At 35.4% G+C, this 18,999-nt stretch overlaps 2 protein-coding genes across 2 annotated transcripts in view; one reads left to right on the forward strand and one right to left on the reverse strand.

The window, feature by feature from the left end:
- Positions 1-10,347, reverse strand: part of LOC117420837 (synaptopodin-2-like) — a 53,395-nt gene extending 43,048 nt beyond the window's left edge. Inside the window, exon 1 of the mRNA XM_034034519.3 lies at positions 9,857-10,347. Within this exon, the coding sequence (XP_033890410.3) occupies positions 9,857-9,961 (105 nt within the window). The 5' untranslated portion in view covers positions 9,962-10,347. The remainder of the gene's footprint in view (positions 1-9,856) is intronic.
- Positions 10,348-12,968: 2,621 nt separating this feature from the next.
- LOC117420703 (protein transport protein Sec24D-like) overlaps positions 12,969-18,999 on the forward strand; it is a 42,603-nt gene continuing 36,572 nt past the window's right edge. The window contains exons 1-5 of the mRNA XM_034034241.3: positions 12,969-13,126; positions 15,122-15,312; positions 15,526-15,652; positions 17,628-17,773; positions 18,170-18,454. Of these exons, the coding sequence (XP_033890132.3) occupies positions 15,162-15,312; positions 15,526-15,652; positions 17,628-17,773; positions 18,170-18,454 (709 nt within the window). The 5' untranslated portion in view covers positions 12,969-13,126; positions 15,122-15,161. The remainder of the gene's footprint in view (positions 13,127-15,121; positions 15,313-15,525; positions 15,653-17,627; positions 17,774-18,169; positions 18,455-18,999) is intronic.

The raw sequence follows: 18,999 nt of genomic DNA on the forward strand, positions 1-18,999 counted from the left end.
AAAAAAAACAATAAAACAGGAACAATTCCAAGCCTCAGCAGCTTACAAGTACAGGACAGAGAATAAATCTTACATTTCGAGAACATGCCAACATGCCATTTTCAAGAATTTACAAGATACAAAAACCTTATAGCTATAGACCTTAAGTGTAATAATAGTAATAATATTGGGCATAGGTGTTTCTGGTATGGGATCAGGCAAAGACTTCCAATTTGATGAACCTTGTTCCCATGTTAGACTTACTGGAGGGTATAGACCAGAGGTTTTGTGATCCAAATGGTCTGTATGGTCACTCCTAGAATCTGTTATCCAAAAGTGTGCAGCATATCATACTGTATATGGCAACACTTTCTTGTCAGGTCTGTGTGTGTGTCTGTTCCAAAGGGGAGCTGAAGTTTATTACAGAGAAAACCCTACATGGTGTCTTTACTGTTACCAAACACATGTTATCAAAGACCTCAGTTATAAAAGCATCTCCGGCAGGGAGACACAACTGGCCTTTGCCAAATAAGCAGGCAACATCCCAGATTCTTGTTAAAAAGCATAATTGGAACTGTGTTTCTCTGCCTTTTGTTATACCACTACCTTGTATAAATAAGTCTTTAAACCTTAATCCTTTTGACCTCCTCACCTTTTCAAAGACAACCGATACACTGAGAACAGTATTTGCCAACCAAATGGCATACTTTTCATGGAATAATACAAATATATATGTTTACATTCCAAAATGCCTGTAAATGACAACACTGTATCACCCCACATTTCAATTATGGTCAAAGCACAGATTAAACCTCATGCTCAACATACATTAAAGCAAGGCTCTCTGTCCAAACTCTGAACTGTCTGTGTCACCATTATCACAGATACACAATTAAAGGATAAAATAACTTACTTCAGTACTTCAGTTGCACTCCAAAACTAGGAGGCATTATTATATGTGGAATACTATAGATAAATACATAAATAAATAATTACAATGTTTGGGTTTCTAGCTGGATTAAGAAACCGTATGTAAAAGAAAGCACTTAATGTATTGAAATATAATTGATGCTACCTCAAATCCTTACTGTATTTAAACACACAGTCTAAGTGTATTTCAACTCTTCTTTGGATTTTTAAGGTTAAAGTAGAATAAGTTTTCAATGTTGTCTTCATCAGTGTTTCAAACCCCTCACTCCTTGTGTGGGGTAGACACAATGAAAGAATTAGAGGAGGCCCTGGTGTGGTCCTACTTTAATTGTTGACCTAAGGGCACGTGTCTCTCAGTGGATAAATTCCACCTTTGAAACATGTAGAATCCCAAAAGAATAATCCAAAAACAGGCAAACCTAATTTGAAGCAAAAAACATGGGTATGAAAAGTTATATGGGCCAACTGTAAAACATCCCATACACTTAATTCTTTATAACACCTCCTAAAACCATGTTTAAATTTGCATTTACAGATGTATGTATTACACAAATTCAGGAGTGGAGATTAACGAAAAACAAAATAAAGTGCAGGCCAAGCACGGAAGACGAACCATTATGTCCTGTATCTAGGACATAATGAACAGGCTGACAGGGAGAGAAGGACAGGAAGACAGGGGTACCCGCCCCCTGCATACACTAGACCCCGGTTTACTTTTTTGAAGGAGACCAGACCAGAAGGATCCCAAATCATGAGGTGCTTTAAGTGTTCAGGGTCCTCAACCAAGCAACTGGGTCTCACAGTTGAAAACATAGCCTGCATACTGGGTTAGCCTGATTTATCTGAATGTACTTTTTAAAATCAACCCCACAGTGTTGCACACTTTTCTGATGTACACTAGGAGACTCCAAAATACATTCATTAATGTGTGGTATTACTATACATCAATATTACATCTTGTTTGCACTTTGTCTTTGATTTAGTAATCTACATTTCAACAATATTGGTTTATCCAATACACAATTGCTTGCTAGAGGTTCTTAACTACTGTAATACACATGAAATAAACCATTACTTGTTAAGAGCATTCTTTCACTGATGAAGTCTGCTTGGCAGGTGCTTATTCTAAACCCACTTTGCTTTATGACCTTGTATAAACAAGCTGTCAGAAAGAACTATAACATGTTTGGTAGGGTGCTGAGCTCATTGATTTGATTTGACTGGCTACTTATTTATTTCTTCTTTATGTATCTGTATTTTAAATATATACATGGTAGTTAATTTGGCCTTTGGTTGCACTCACATCTTATAAGCAAACAAAGTTCAGTTAAGACAAAAATAGAGGATAACTAAATGAGAGTTGCTTCCTCTAAGAATTTATCCAGAGTTGAAAAGGGTTAGGAGGGGGGTTGGTTAACACACTGAAATGCATTAGTGTCAAATTTGCAGATAACACAAAAATAGGAGAGTGGCAAACACCATTGCAGCAGCAAAGGTCATTAAAAATGATCTAGACAGCATTCTGAACTGGGCAGACACATGGCAAATGACATTTAATACAGAAAAGTGTAAGGTACTGCACACAGGCAATAAAAATGTCCATTATAAATACCATATGGGAGATACTGAAATTGAAGAAGGAATCTACGAAAACGATCTAGGAGTTTATGTTGACTCAGAAATGTCTTCATCTAGATCAGGGGTCTCCACCCCTGGTCCTGGAGAGCTACTGTGGCTGCTGATTTATGTTTCAACCAATCTCTCAGTTACTTAATTGAACCAATTATTGGCTTAATTAGTCAAGATTAACAGGTGTTCCAGATCTTTAGCCACTGATGATGTAGACACCTATAAAACCTGCTGGATATGGGGTCTCCAGGACCAGGGTTGGAGACCTCTGATCTAGAAAATGTGGGGAAGGTATAAAAAAGACCAATAAAATGCTTGGATATATAGTGAAAAGCGTTGAATATAAATTATGGGAAGTAATGTTAAAACTTTACAATGCTTTAGTAAGATCTCATCTAGAATATTGTGTTCAGCTATGGTCACCTCGCTACAAAAAGGATATTGCTGCTCTAGAAAGAGTGCAAAGAAGAGCAACCAGAATTATTCCTGGTTTAAAAGGCATGTCATTTGCAAACAGGCTGAAATAATTTAATCCATTCAGTCTTGAACAAATAGGACTATGTGGCGATCTGACTCAAGCATTCAAAATTCTAAAAGGTATTGACAATGTCGACCCAGGGGACTTTTTCGACCTGAAAAAAGAAACAAGGACCAGGGGTCACAAATGGAGATTAAATAAAGGGGCATTCAGAACAGAAAATAGGAGGCACTTTTTTACACAGTATTGTGGGAGTCTGGAACCAACTCCCCAGTAATGCTGTTGCAACTGACACCCTGTGATCCTTAAAGAAGCTGCTTGATGAGATTCTGGGATGAATACGATACTAACAACCAAACGAGCAAGATGGGCCGAATGGCCTCCTCTCGTTTGTAACCCTTCTTATGTTCTTATATTTGGCTTTCTCCCATGTACTGTATTTACCCAGTCAGAATGGGAAAACTTTGTCAAAACCTGGGGCTTAACTCTATCTATCTATCTATCTATCTATCTATCTATCTATCTATCGTGGAGTAGTGGTTAGGGCTCTGGACTCTTGACCAGAGGGATGTGGATTCAATCCCAGGTGGGGGACACTGGTGCTGTACCCTTGAGCAAGGTACTTTACCTAGATTTACCTATATATATATATATATATAAATGGGTAATGGTATGTAAAAATAATGTGATATCTTGTAACAATTATAAGTTGCCCTGGATAAGGGTGTCTGCTAAGAAATAAATAATAATATCTATATACTCTCTCTCTCTATATATATATAGATATATTGTGACAGACCAGGCCCTGACTGCTCAAGCTCTGTTGTGTTCGTACACTCACTATGGCTCTACTTGGGCACTCTCAGATAAAGCTGACAGATCACTTCAGAGCTTAGATTATTGTTGAAGACAATAAAGAAGACATTTTGTCTTTACATATGACTACAGCAAACAAGACTTTGTAATAGGAGATATTACAATGGCCGTCAGCAACAGACACATGTTTTGGATTACATTTAATCAGTCAGTGCTGATGCGCATAGTGGAGTTTTTGGAGTGTAAAGTTTCAACTCCTCTTACAGGGAGTTGAAACTTTACACAGCCAGTGAATTGTATCAATAATTAAAGAAAAGGGGCTTGTACCAGGAGGTCCCCGGTTCAAATCCCGACTCACTCACGGACTCATTGTGCGACACTTTCGGGTGAGACGTTGTTGTAAGTGACTCAGCAGCTGATGCATAGTTCACACACCCTAGTCTCTGTAAGTCGCCTTGGATAAAGGCGTCTGCTAAATAAACAAATAATAATAATACATAATTAATTAATTAATTAATTAATTAATTAATTACCGACAAATATTTACAAGCTGGACATTAATTCACTCTTTAAAGTACATCTAGATAACAAAACAATTCCAGTAAATCTTTCCTAGTACTGTATGTATCGCCACGTCGTGGAGCTCACATTTTCCTAAATGAAGGAAAAATGCATTACATTACATTTATTTCATTTTTAATTGTAATTTTTATTGGATTTGTAAGCAACAAAATGGTGAACATCTTCCCATTGAAGGAATGTGTCAGAGATGAGTTTCCTCTGGGAGTTTGAGTCATTGTAGGAAAAGCAATTCAGAACATTTTTGATTTGTTATACAATGACTCTTCCTGAGTATATTAAAAAAAAATTATATATATTTTCATTAAAAGACCTCAAACTCACAGAAACTGCACATATTAGCTCTCATTGGAGTACCAATCCCTTGCTTTCCTGTCGACTTAAGACACATTTCCATTTGCTGCTGGGACTGATTTGAAAGCGAACTGAAATGTTTCCATCAGCAGCAAATCAAGACCAAATCAATTTAATTTGGGACTCTATCTGCCCCAGTTAGGACTGCAGGCTGACAGAACTCAATCTCTAATGAGCATCCAATGCACTTGCACAAGAGGCGGGTTTTAAATCTGCAGAAAAAATAAATATTGGCTGAACATGAAAGCTGTAAATATATAATACCATGAGGGAAATATTGGAGATTACTGAATTAATTAAGAAAATGATACATACAGGAGATCTTTGACTTTTGTGTAATGTCCGGTGGGAGACTGGATTGTAGCCTGCAGATGGAACCAGCAGCAGCAGCAACAGTTTGATATTGGAACAGGATGAGATTTACAGACTGGTTTCATTGTTAATATTTATATAAGGATCAATAAACCACCCATGACAAAAACCCAATCTCAGTTATTATATAGTTAAACAGTGGTGGTATTTCTTTTAGATCTGCCACTAAACCTATGTCTAGATTTATTCAGTGTCCTAAATCACTAGTTTTGTAAAAATTAATGGTGAATAGAGACCGATGGTTTGTTTTTCTCAGTGACAAAACATTCCAAAATAAAAAGGCTTCTTTTTTTATTTGTAATTCTTATCACCTTGTATACTACACAACTGAGTTAGTCTAGGGTATTATTAAGATACAGTTTTAAAAAAATAAAACATTAATTGTACACTGGACATTATTTGAGTTATTATTACCAAAAATTCCTCAGCTCCTTTTAAAAATGAAGTGAGTCATGAGATAACAATTCCCACTCTGCAGCCAATGCTCCTGAGAGGCATAATACAAAACAACCTCCTTTTAAGGAAAACTGCTTTGTGTATACAGAAAACTGCTTCTGTCAGTTTTTCAACTAACAAATTCTCCTCAAAAGGAAAACTTTCACAAATGATACAGCAGTTCTATGTGATACAAATCACAAGTAGCATTGTTTAAACATATTAAACTAGTGTGGCTATAAAGTGTTTTTTTACAGGGTAACAATAACCCTATGCATGCATTTTGCATGTGTATTCTGACAGTTTATTTACTGGTGGTAATACGTTTTCTATGCTAAAATAATTGCAAACATACTTGAAATTAGTTTGTCATTCAATTATTCAAGAGAACATGAATACAGCTACAGGAAGGCTAGTGAAGTCATGCTGAGGTTTTTTCAGTAAGCAATTTGAATTAAAGTTACAACCATTTGGGTGCCAAGCATTATTGTCTAAAATGAAAGCCACTTTTAGGTTATTACTGTTTACTTTTTGATTATAACAAGGTTTTTACATAGCAGTTACAGGAGTTATTCGTGTTTCAGTGCTTCTCCTATAGGCGAGGTAAATATTTTTCTGCACACATTTCCTGCCATATTGTCTTTTATGACAATAATTTTGCTCAGAGATGTTTCTTTTTTTTACTGTGTTGTTTCTTTGACATGCAGCAACTGTCATCTTCAAAATCTGTCACACATATTTAATTGTGTTTTGCAGGTGAGGTTGGATTGACTAGAGCTTGAATAAAATATAAAACTTCTACTCAAAACATAATGGAAGATAAATAAAAAATACAGTGCTCCCTCATAAGATAGGCCTTTATAAAGCGGTGAAACAAAACATAGCACTCATTTGACCCGTAATGCTATTCCACTAGAACTTGGATTCTCATTATAAAGGTGAAAAAAAGCAGCAAAAAGCTATCTTAACTATGACTTCTGACTACAGCTTTATAAAGATGAAGTACTGTATTTATAGCAAGGTGTAAAATAAAATTGCCATTTTTTTATTGTTTCATTTAATAACCAGATTAGGTTACAAACATATTAGGGATCCCTTATGTTATATGACTTTTTTAAATTTAATAATCCCATTGATTTATATGGACTATCTCTATTACTACACACACCCCATATAATTTAGGCAATAAAAAGTCACCTCGACTTAGCTGTTGTTCGTGATGTAGCCATCATCAATTAAAACAAATCATGTGCTTTTTTTTCTCTCTATTTAGAACATTTTGCTTCACCTTACTTGTTTTTAACTTGAGCAGTGTATTATGTACAACTTACTTTTAAATATAAAAGTACCTGTTTAATCATATTGGTATTTGTTTATTTTAATTAATATTTAATATACCCTAAGTCACAGTTCAGTTTGCTGCAAGCAGTTTCGTGATAGTCTTACTCTGCGGCATCAGGCAATATAAAAGACTATAGTGTAAATGGGCCATCCCTTATATGACAAATTAATTTGAAATGTATACTCATAAAAGCAGCAGCTCACTATTCTATGTCATTGCAGTCAATACAATCCTATTAAGTGTGAACTTATTCAGGTTAAATAATAATAATAATAATAATAATAATAATAATAATAATAATAATAATAATAATAATAATAATAATAATCAGAATAATAAAACATCTGGCTCATATTGAGAATCATTTAGGTGTTTTACTGATTCTCACATGGCTCAAGAGAAATTTGTGGATTTCTTGGGTTTCACTGATATCTCACAAATATTTTTTCCCTGATATACTGAAATAAAACTTGAAATCTGAGGGTCCCCTCAGGCTCACCAAGTAAAACTATTTTGTGGAGTGCAGGGTGAGTCAGGCAAGCATGGTTTGAATCTAAAGGAGTTCATATCAAGCTGGGTGACCCAGAAGGAGTGCTGCATTTGCCTTTGTACTCCAGCAGCATATCAGCATGCGACAGTTCACTTGATCGCTCTTCAGCGACCCCTTCTAGTCGGGTTCAGTACCTGACAAGACAAGGCAGAGAGACGAGACACAGTGGGCCTCACCTCTTGGGTTCAGCACATTTGCAGCTTTCGTTGCTTAAATTCAGCGAGTGAAATGAGGCCTGTTAATCTTCAATCCTGATTAGTAAATGGATTGTAGCAAATCTTCAGTCCTGATTAGTAAGTGGATTGGAGCAATGAGGTGACATTCAAATCTGGCAATGGGGGTAAAATGATCAAACAAAAACCATTCAGCAGTGCAGACTTCACACCCCTACTGCTATTAAACATGCTTACAAGCACTCAGGGGAAACCTAATTTGTATGAGGGTCCTGTAGTTACATCATAATGTTTTATAATAAACATCAAAAGCAGCTTGACTCTTTATCTATAAGCACAACATATCTGTAACATGGGACTTATAAAATTGAAAACAGGTGACTGAAGTAACAATGCAAAATGTATTCTGACTAATAATAATAATAATAATAATAATAATAATAATAATAATAATAATAATAATAATAATAATAATAATAATAAAGTACTATATGGGTACTCTGAAGCACTACAAAGTAAATGTATTAATGTATTTATTAATGCATAATAGGAAGGGGGCCATTCATTTTCTTTCAAAAATGTGGTTTTAAAGACCAGAACATACTGTATTTATATTAATATTTACAATTTAACAGCAATATCTAAATATTGTATTATTTTGTGATATAAAAATCTATGTCAATATCATTTTTTGTTGTTGTTGAAGTTTTCACTTTCTGTTAATAATTTAACAGCTTTTACACGTTCATTATGGAGGCTTTAGGGTATCTTACACTCATCTCTTTTCTTTTTGCTCACTTTATCTACCCACTCTTCCCCTTATCCCTGTAAAAGTGCCACACATCTGTTTTGGAATCTCTGTTTTACTTTCTTTTTTGTTTAAGATCAATCTGAGTGGTTACAGATCAGACTTCAGCAAAAAAATCACCTGCACCACATACTATTCCTGACCTTCTGTACTTTACCAAATAAGGGGTAATTTGGAGCACAAATGGCTTCCAACTGAAAGAATAATAATGAACAAAGTGATATACACAGTGATTTCAGTTACAAATGGAAAGAAACATCTATATCATAAATATGTTATAGGCCTATGTGATCAAAATCAAACCTCAAAATAATTTTGTTCTCCATGATGATAATTATTATAATCGTTAGGCTCCAGGCCAATTTTTCCCAAAACTGGAACCTTTTCAATTAACTTACAGAGTTTTTTTCAAAACATGGTAGGTAGATTTTGAGTTAAAAAAATTAAACAAAACAAAAAAGAAAGAACTTTACTTTGTCACTTTTATGTTTTTTGTGTTTATTTTTGTAGCATAACTATACTTTTATTTCAACTAAAATTAATGTCCTGTAAGTTTGAGAACTTTATGAACAGAGATAACACTGAGTGTATTTCAATTACATAGTTTCATAGCAATGTCCTTTGTGAAGTTAATTACAAGTGGTCATATATTTTCAATTACCAGTAGCACGTAGCGTTTTTTTTTAATAAAATGCTTGGCTTTATTGCATAAAAGAAGTTACCAAAACACATCACTGGATTTCACATCGTGTACAGTACCTTTTCCGTTTGCTATAAGCGTGTTACCTTCCAACAGAAAATAACCAGCCTATACAGTAACGGTATTGGCACTTACGTCACCCTAGGCATTGCGTATTATTAGGTTGTACTAAAACGACACCTTCCTAGATACACATGCAAAACACAAAATGAACATGCTATTAAAATGAATACCGTCAAGCACGTTAAGTTGCATACATACCCTTTCCAGCAGCGATTAAATAACACACATATTAACATCTTTTAATGCTATAAAATGTAATGCTATTAAAAATGTAATCACTGTTATTAAACTGGCCATAACAAACCATGGGCGACATACAGTACACATCACAATTGAATAGATACAGTACAACACTATAGTTTCACACAGTTCACAAAATGCATTGTTTGAATACTACTGTGTGTTAAACTTTAGCATTACACAGTCGTGACCTATTTACAAAACTTAAACACACACACGCCATGCTCGGATTAACATCATAACCGCACATTCAACGCTGCAAAAGATAAACATAAAGAACGTTTTTGATGTATGGAAAAAGTCTCACTAAAACAAATAATAAACATACTGTATACATGTCAGCAAACACCTTTCAGTTGTTTTTGCATTGACATCACTGTCAAAAATGCCTCTCAAAAAGTATCCTACCTCTGAAACCTGTAAAGGTTGCATTGTGTCCTTGCCACCTTGCACCCTGAACCCCCATGGCGCTCCTCCACGCACTGTTATGCAGATATAATCCCCTGTGCCCATTTCTGGCGGATTTCAGCAGTGTTTACTGATCAAGAGGTTTGGACTTGATGGAAGAACGCACTAAACTAGAACTGCGGAGACAGAGCACCTCGGTTTGGTGTAGGGTCACCGGCATCATAGATTTCAGAGCCCATCCTGCTTCAAACACGTCACATTCATAGCCATGCCCTGAACCAAAAAATCATAAAATCCGAGGAAAATATTCTCCAATTTCAGTTGTAGAATGTACACTCAGGAGAGCCAAAAAACAAAGACAGTTTTGGCTCATTACAGCTAATGGGGATTCGTGAAACAGTTTTATAGTTGGCATAGATTTGCAGTAGTAGGGCGAGTTACATTTTATTACAGTCAGTAATATTGAAATACATGCTGGACACGTCAGTTTAAGAGAGTATATACAGAGCTGACGTTTTTCTTTCTATAAACTGTGACATTTCTCTTAATTAAATGTAATGTTTTATCGTGTTCCTTTCGACATACACGTAATACAATATAATATAAATTAGTCGGAAAAAGAAAATTGTGATCTTAATATTAGGTCTTGAAAATCTGGAAAAGGGACTTATATGTGTCGCCTTTTCAATCCTACTTAGCAATTCCTGTATACAAGTTTGCTGTGGTAAATTGAAATACATAAATAAATACATAAATAAATAAAAGCGAACTATTGTAAAATAGTCAAATCACAGTTAAAGCATATCAACCCATAGGTAAGCAAGGTATAGCAAAGAAAAGCATATACTGTAGTAAAAAAAAAAAAAAGGTAAACTATAGCAATGAATACAAGGTAACCTGCAAAATGCACCAAGGTATACTTTATTTCCCTTTCCATTCTGAAATTGCTTCTGACCCCACAGATCATGTATTAAAATAAATAATCTGGATTTTGTATAAATATAAATATATCTTAGCACATGCCTTACTGGTAAACCGTTATTATGAGGCAATAAAGCAAGCTTGGACTATTTACATTTTTTTGGAAGAGGCCAATGAGTAAAAACATATTTGTATATTTTAACCAAGTCATTTTGTTTTCTAGACGTCAAATACAGACCATAGGGCTATGTTAAATCACACTCTAACGCATGGACATGAACATCACTGTGGAACTGTGCAAATGCAATTAAGAGGGCCACATCATAGGTGTGTTCATGACAACACAGACTTCTATAAAGCCACTGGTGCATGAAACCCTCACTGCATGTGCTTCCCTTCAGACACAGCTTTTCAACTCTTCTGTCATTGTTTCTAATGATGCATGTAATTTTCAATTAGGTGCTTTCTGTTAAAATCTGACGGGTTGTTTGAGGCACCATTAGTCCTATTACAGGATGATTTCATGGGGTTTTCCCACTCAATAATGTATTTGACATATAACTCTTAGGTTTCCGTCAGTCAGTAAATCCGTAACTGTTGACTGGCCAAATAAATGAGAATGTAAAAAAAAAAATTCAAATATTATAGGAAAACTGAAGGATCTAGGTGCCTTCCCAAGGGGGCATGATAGTGGAATTCTGTGCAAACTGCCTTGTCCCTTAATGGGGTGGCTGCATTGACCAGTGTCTCAGGGGAGGAAACAGACACGTTCAAGCAATAGACCTGTTACAGCGGCCCTGCGCTGAACAAGACACACCTGTTTATCTGAAGCAATAGCGATCTTTGTTGAACACCCCTGGATTAAATATACCACGTTTCCATGAACCACATAACCCCGGTACGTGCTGGAGTTGCCTCACCCCCACCTGCATTTATACATTTAATTCCAAAAAGATTCAAATAAATGTTTACTTTATGCAATCTGTCTGCTAAAACAGTATCTCTTACAGTAACTCGTTTTACTAGCATCTACAGTGTCACTGCAGCAACTTGGAGAACAAAAAAGCTCTTCTAATCAGTTACACTAAGCACTGGTAAAATCAGATCCGTTTTATACTGTGCAGATCTAATTTATTGTAACGTTTTGTTTTGTTTATGGACTTTGCGAAACCTGCACGGTTAGTAATATCTACGTATCGAAAATACAATCAACCATTTTGTTACACTTTCTGAATGGCATAAACAATCAACAAGTCTGGCATAAACAAATTTGGCTGTTACTTAATTAAACCCTTGTTTAAAAAAAATGACTTAATCCCTGCCATTCTCATATCCAGTTTGACATCTGACACATATCTCCCTTGTCCAGCGCTTCTTTTCCTGTTCTGCATACCACGTATATGCACTGCATGAAACAAATGCGAAAGAATATCTAGATGGATTTATCTTTGAAATCACTGACAAATTGACTGTAACACCGTCTGCAGCAAACACACGTCTTGGCCTTTAACTCACAAGTATTTCCTGCCCAACTCATGTGATAACTCTGAAAACTCGAGTTCTGTGAGAATTCAGACCAATTCGTGCACACTCAGTCAAATCGGTCTGCATTCTCCTTGTATGGTCTTTTCCATAACTACGGAATGTTGTTGTTTTGTATGTAAATAATCACAAAAGTAAGCATGCATCAAACAAACTTTACAAAAATGTTACGGTGTTGTGGAATGAGGAAATCAAACACAATGGACAAATTACTAGCATGTCAATTGTTAGATGGTTAAATATTCTTCTACAGCTTGTAATTTGACACCACACACTATTATATTAAGAACAGCATTTAAGAAAAAAAAAAAAACCATTACACCACCTCTGACATTTAACCATCTAAAGGTCAAAGGATGCAACAAATATAGACAAGTACTGAGCATCTTAACACCTGTGTTGTCAAAGCCTGTGCAGAACTACCGGTAGTTCATTTTAATTCTATCTGAATCATAAAAAAATAAAAAAAAGCCATCGCTAAAAATACGGTTCTGCGTTTGTTGGACACACTGTTTCTCCTTAAAAAAACAAAACAAGTACCACACCACGTATTCGTAAAATAGTTTTGTTTTAAATAAGCACCAAAGCAGCATATCTACGACTTCTCTCAATTCACGTTTCCTCTTCTCTGAAGAGCGCAGAACGCTGACGTGTAAGAGGAATCCCCTTAGTTAACGCCTGCGCACTCTGCTCTCTGACTGCACTGGATATGAGGAACCGGTGTGTTGTTGGAGTTTTGACGTGGCACTAGATTGAATAACACAGGATTCATTGAAAAGCATCCAGCAGAGCAACACAGACACACAGGTAAAGAGATCCTTTATTGCTATTAAAAATGTGATTTACATGTTGTCATAGCATATGCAACATTCTGTTCAGTTAATTTCGTCATTTCTTTTGGATGCATTTTAATATTTATTTTATTTTGATGTTGAAGACAGCAGCAAAACAAGTTATTAACAAACAGCTGTCAAAGCCAAATTCTGAGATTTATTTAAGTGCGTCTACGTTTCTGCTTCTGCACATTCAGTGTCTTGTCGTTATTTGTTATGTATATAGTTGGTTTTGATTGCTTCAGGTATTCATTCTCTTATGTGTTTTGTTGATGTCAGTTTGACGTGGCAAGTTTTGATACTATTGACACTTCGCTAATCACAACGTTCAGTAAATTAGCAGACTTTGGTCTTGCGAAAGCAACAGATTAGCTAATGCTGAATCGAATTTTTAAATAAAGTAGCAGTATTACTGTATATTGACAGTATAGCGTGAATGGCAAAAAATAACAGTAGGCTTCTACAGTATCTATAGTTACAGTAAATGTGTCACCAATATTTAACAACTATATCAAAAAGGAAAACTGCTGTGTACCAAATGCAAGTGCAAAATCAAAAAGAAAGTAATGTAGTAGGTACACAAAAAAGTGAATAATTGAAGGACTGTCCGAAACATCCTGATATAATAGATTTTTTTTTAGGAATTATTTATTTTTGTGTACCTAAATTAACACACACTCTCTCTCTCTCTCTCTCTCTCTCGTTACTGTATTGTAGTTATTTTCACATTGTGACTTTATTGTATCAGTTCTGTTGGGGATTTTCATATTTAGACAGTTCCATCAAAAAAGAGTATAATATGGCAGGAACCAGTGGGCAGTATTATTCTGTCACTGTATACTACAGTAACCTACGCCTTCAACATAAAGATGTTTGGTTTGGTGGTCATTCGTTACGTCTATGGTATACAGCATTGTAACAAAGCCCTCAGTTTCATGTGCGAATCAGCACCATTGACTTAATAAAACAGAGAATGCGATTGCATAAAGGCTCTCTGATACTAAATTATGTTGCTGTTGGTTGCCTTCTGAAGGGAAGCCACATCCTACAGCAGAATCCATGCAAACAGGTGCAATCCAGATAGATGAAAAGTCAGCATCATTAAACTTGGTACATTTAAGAATTTTAGGCTGACTGGGATCTAAAAATCCACCAATTTCCACTAGATAGATGTTAGCACATGTGGATAGAATAAGATCAGTCCCTTGTTTGAGTTTGTGCATTTAAGAATCAAACCTCTAGTAAAGCTGTGCTGTGTTTTTGATTAAAAAACGTTGCTAGAGGTTGACCCCTAGTGCAGGAGACTCTTCCATACACCTGTGATTAGTCTATCTAACATTTCAACTTGTTGCATTCCCAATATAGGCCTACCCTATTATTTTAGACTATGTTCAGGCTGAAGTACAGTTGGTGGGTTGGTGGTATACACCATTTATCCATGTCCGTCAAGTGGTTTTTCTACCTGGCCTTATTGTGGTAGCTTACTACAGTATAATAATAGAATAGGGGCAGTAGTGTGGAGGGGCAGCAGTGTGGAGTAGTGGTTAGGGCTCTGGACTCTTGACCGGAGGGTCGTGGGTTCAATCCCTGGTATGGGACACTGCTGCTGTACCCTTGAGCAAGGTACTTTACCTAGATTGCTCCAGTAAAAACCCAACTGTATAAATGGGTAATTGTATGTAAAAATAATGTGATATCTTGTAACAATTGTAAGTCGCCCTGGATAAGGGTGTCTGCTAAGAAATAAATAATAATAATAATAATAATAATAATAATAATAATAATAATAATAATAATAATAATAATAATAATAATAATCAACCTCATCTTCTCTGTATCATCAACATTTGCAAAGCAATGACCAGTGGATATGCATGGACTAGTTCATATTCTGAATGTTCTAAATAAAATACTGGAAAGAGTTAATAGGGTTGCTCATTTACATTGTCTGTTTTTATGAAATTTACAGATTTCCCAAAGTCTGCCTTTTGTAATGAGAAAATTCTAAAATGAGTCAACAAGGTTACGTCGCGACTCCACCTTACTCTCAGGCTCAGCCGGGAATTGGAGGCTACCCCTCTGGCTTTGGGTCAGCATCTTCTCAACCTCTCTATGGCCACTATGGTGGATCACCACAGATGTTTGCTCCACCACAGCAAGGTAAAATAAGAGCTTTTTTTTTTTTTTAATTAATACTGTTATGTTCAGAGTTGTACTTCAGATTTCCATTTGCAACCAGACACTTTTGGTTTAGCTTGATCAAGTGATTCGGTTTTTCCATAGAATCTGGTGAAGTTGTAATCTGGTATGTATTGTACAATATGTGATTGTAACTTTTGTAATATGTATTTTAATCCTGTGGGTTTATTTTAGGAGTGCTGAAACAAGTTGCCTCTGTTGGGTCTCCAGTCTCTGTCATGCCTCCACCTCCTGGCCCAAACCAGTTTAGCCTGGGTAATCAACATAATGGGTTTACTGCAGCAGGAGCTCAACCACAAAGGTAAATATCACAATAATATGTCCATCTCTCTATCTTTATTTATAATTTATAAAAAATTAATCGCGATTAATCTTGAGATTACATTTTTTAGCTCAGTTAATCTTGGTTTTAATCACATATTTAACTGATACAATTACTGCATCCATCTCATTTAAGTTTGTTTTATTACTGATGTTATTATTATTATTATTATTATTATTATTATTATTATTATTATTTAAAAAACAACCCATCATAAAAACCCTGTTTTCCTATTTCTGGATTCTCTTTATAGTTTTATATTTACATACAATTTAGCATTGTTCTTAAATTGTTTCACCCAACTGCTAAGTCACAATGGAGTTAGTTTATTGCTCACCTTACTGCATTTACAATTATCAGTTTCCTTTACAGTTTCCTTTACTCATAAACGGATGTTTTTCATTGCTGTTTAAATAATAATAATGATAATAGTAATAATAATTTTAAAAAACGTTATTGTATTTCTTGCTCTTATTGTATTACTTGTATTGTAACACTTGAAATGTATTTGCTTACAATTGTAAGTCGCCCTGGATAAGGGCATCTGCTAAGAAATAAATAATAATAATAATAATAATAATAATAATAATAATAATAATAATAATAATAATAATAATAATAATAAATGATATTTTATTAATAACTTGAAATTGCCTAAATAAAACCAAACATTCACTGAGTAACGGTTATATCCTCCATATTTGTCAATAATATTGTTTAAAATAAATGTGCTTATTAAAATAAAACAAAGCTACAATGTTAATGGGTCTGCAGTCGGTAGCCATCCAACAGCACTGGTTATAGTATTGTACTTAGCATGATTCATGGGTTTGCAATGATCCTGAATTTCTAAAAGAGTACTCTGTCAAAACTGACAGATTTCATTTGTTGTTGTATTGTTGTTGCCTGTAGCAGAAAACATTACTAGAAAGTGTATTTTGAGAAGTGAAAGCATGTTTAGCACACAGGTGGTACAACAGACTAGATTTATTATTATTATTATTATTATTATTATTATTATTATTATTATTATTATTATTATTATTATTTTTCAGCAGACACCCTTATCCAGGTCTGTGATACTGCAACTCACTTTGACAGCAGATACAAGTAACCCTCTTTAAATCCAATGAACCGTCAGAAAGTTTAAAAAAAATAAATGTCCCATTCACAAGTCCTTCAGTTTGAGTGCTTTGCTACATAATGTGGTTCCTTTACTAATTTTCTATTCAAACGATGACAATCCTGGCATGCACTAAAATAGTGTCGCAGGAAATGAATTACGGTATGCTAAGAGGGACAATCAAGTTTGTAATTCACAATGTTAGCACTGTTACATCAAAGAAAATATTTAAACACTTAATAAAACAGTCCTTAAAACACAATAATTACAGTCTAGGGACCATCACTGACATGGTTGCACAGACAATAAAGACTTGGCTTGAACAAGCTTTTTGTATTTCTGAGGAAGAGATAAGGTGGTGGTTCAATGACTAAGTTGTTTAGTAGGTATTGCATTCCTCTAATTATACATAATCTTTGTGACACATCCAATATAACTATACCTACTTACACCTGACCTGCTGTATCAGAGATGTTTCCTCAGTCTTTCAACGATTACTTAATAATGAATTGTGAAATCCTTGCACTGGGTGAACCTTGTTATTCTGGTGGTGTACAAGAGTGTAACTATAAACTTGTCCCCCTGTAAAACTCTGCTCCTAGTGGACGGAAATACATCTGTGAGAAATATCACATAGAACCGAGTGTGGCAGGGGGGCAGGTTAATTGTTACGTCTATTTGTTTTAAGCCGTACTTAGAGATACGACTTGTGTTTAAAAAAAAAATAGTAATAATAAAAAAAATCAACCACTGATTGGTTATCCTAAGCATAATACCCACTACATAATGCTAAATACGATTGCTGCTTTACACTGAGTTTATTCTTTTCAGGTTCCCTCCTACTACAGCAGTTGGTGGCCAGCCTCCACTTTCCCCATATGGGCAGCCTCCACCGACAACCTATCAAAATTCAGCCCCTCCCTTATCTGCACAGCAGCTGACAAATCAGATGGGAGCCATGCAAATAAGTGGATATGGTAGATATTTTATTTTCTTCTTACCCAGATAACTGTCCCAAGATGGAAAATGTTATTCTGGATACAGTCTGCTGTTTAAAGCTGGATTCCACCTGAAATGTATCTCAAACTCTTTTTCACTTGGGAGAAATAAGCAACACGGAACATTCACAGTGTGGATATGAAGTCACTGAAAAAAAACTGTTGCATAGCATTTTGAGCTGATTTTAGAATTTGACTAATTTAGCTAATTTTTTCAGATTTGACTAATTAAGCTTTTTTGTCACAACAGGGCTAAGTGACCTCATAAACACCCTGTCATTTATATTTTCTGATATAGCAGATGTTTATTGTCCAAAGTCTTATTGTGAGTCGCTGTGTATATAACCCTAAATGCTTCCTTAATGTATTTGTCAGGACCTGGAGCAATGCAGGGTTCTCAACTACCTCCCAGTTTAGCAGCACAACCATCATTCCCACCTCCAGCATCACAATCAATGGCACATCCTCCTATGCCTCCAGGATCTCATGCCCCACAAATGACCCTGCTCTCCCCAAAAATTGGCCCACCTACCATGGGTACAATGCCTCCAGGTCCCCCTGTTGGGATGCAGAGTGGTTTTCCTGGACCCAATCCAGTAAATGCTGGTTTTCAGCAGCCTCCAGGACAAGTTTCTCCTCATGGATTCCCCCAACAGCCAGGTAAAGACTTTGGGCCATATTTATAAACGTTGCCTCCAGTCTGTCATTTTTCTTTTTTTTTCTTTTAAAGTAAAAAATGCCCACTAAATTTGATCTTGGCTGGATTAAACGAGATATTTGCTGTTGATCTTGTTTTCCTGACTTTATTTTCACTCCTATTTGATTGAAATAATGTATTTTCTGCCACTTGCTATGCTTCAAGTAATAGAGCCATACCTGCTTCTCTTAGGAGATTTGTGTTGCTAAGGGGATCCGAATACATCTAACACAAGAAGTGAATTTACAGTATATGGCTGGTTTCACAGACCCTGATTATCACTAATCTTGGACTAACTAATATTATTTTGGGTAAAGTAGTCCAAGACTATTGCTAATCGGGGTCTGTAAAATCAGCAGACTGAGTCTTCTGAATTTTGTCTGACCTAAATAATGTATGACTTTAAATGTGAAGTACTTCAGACAAGCAAAGTAAGGATCATTCACTGTAATATTTACTAACTTAATGTATTATCTGTGAGTGCTTTAAAGATTCATATTTTTGCATT

Source organism: Acipenser ruthenus, chromosome 1 (genome assembly GCF_902713425.1).
Source record: "Acipenser ruthenus chromosome 1, fAciRut3.2 maternal haplotype, whole genome shotgun sequence".
Taxonomy (NCBI): Eukaryota; Metazoa; Chordata; class Actinopteri; order Acipenseriformes; family Acipenseridae; genus Acipenser; species Acipenser ruthenus.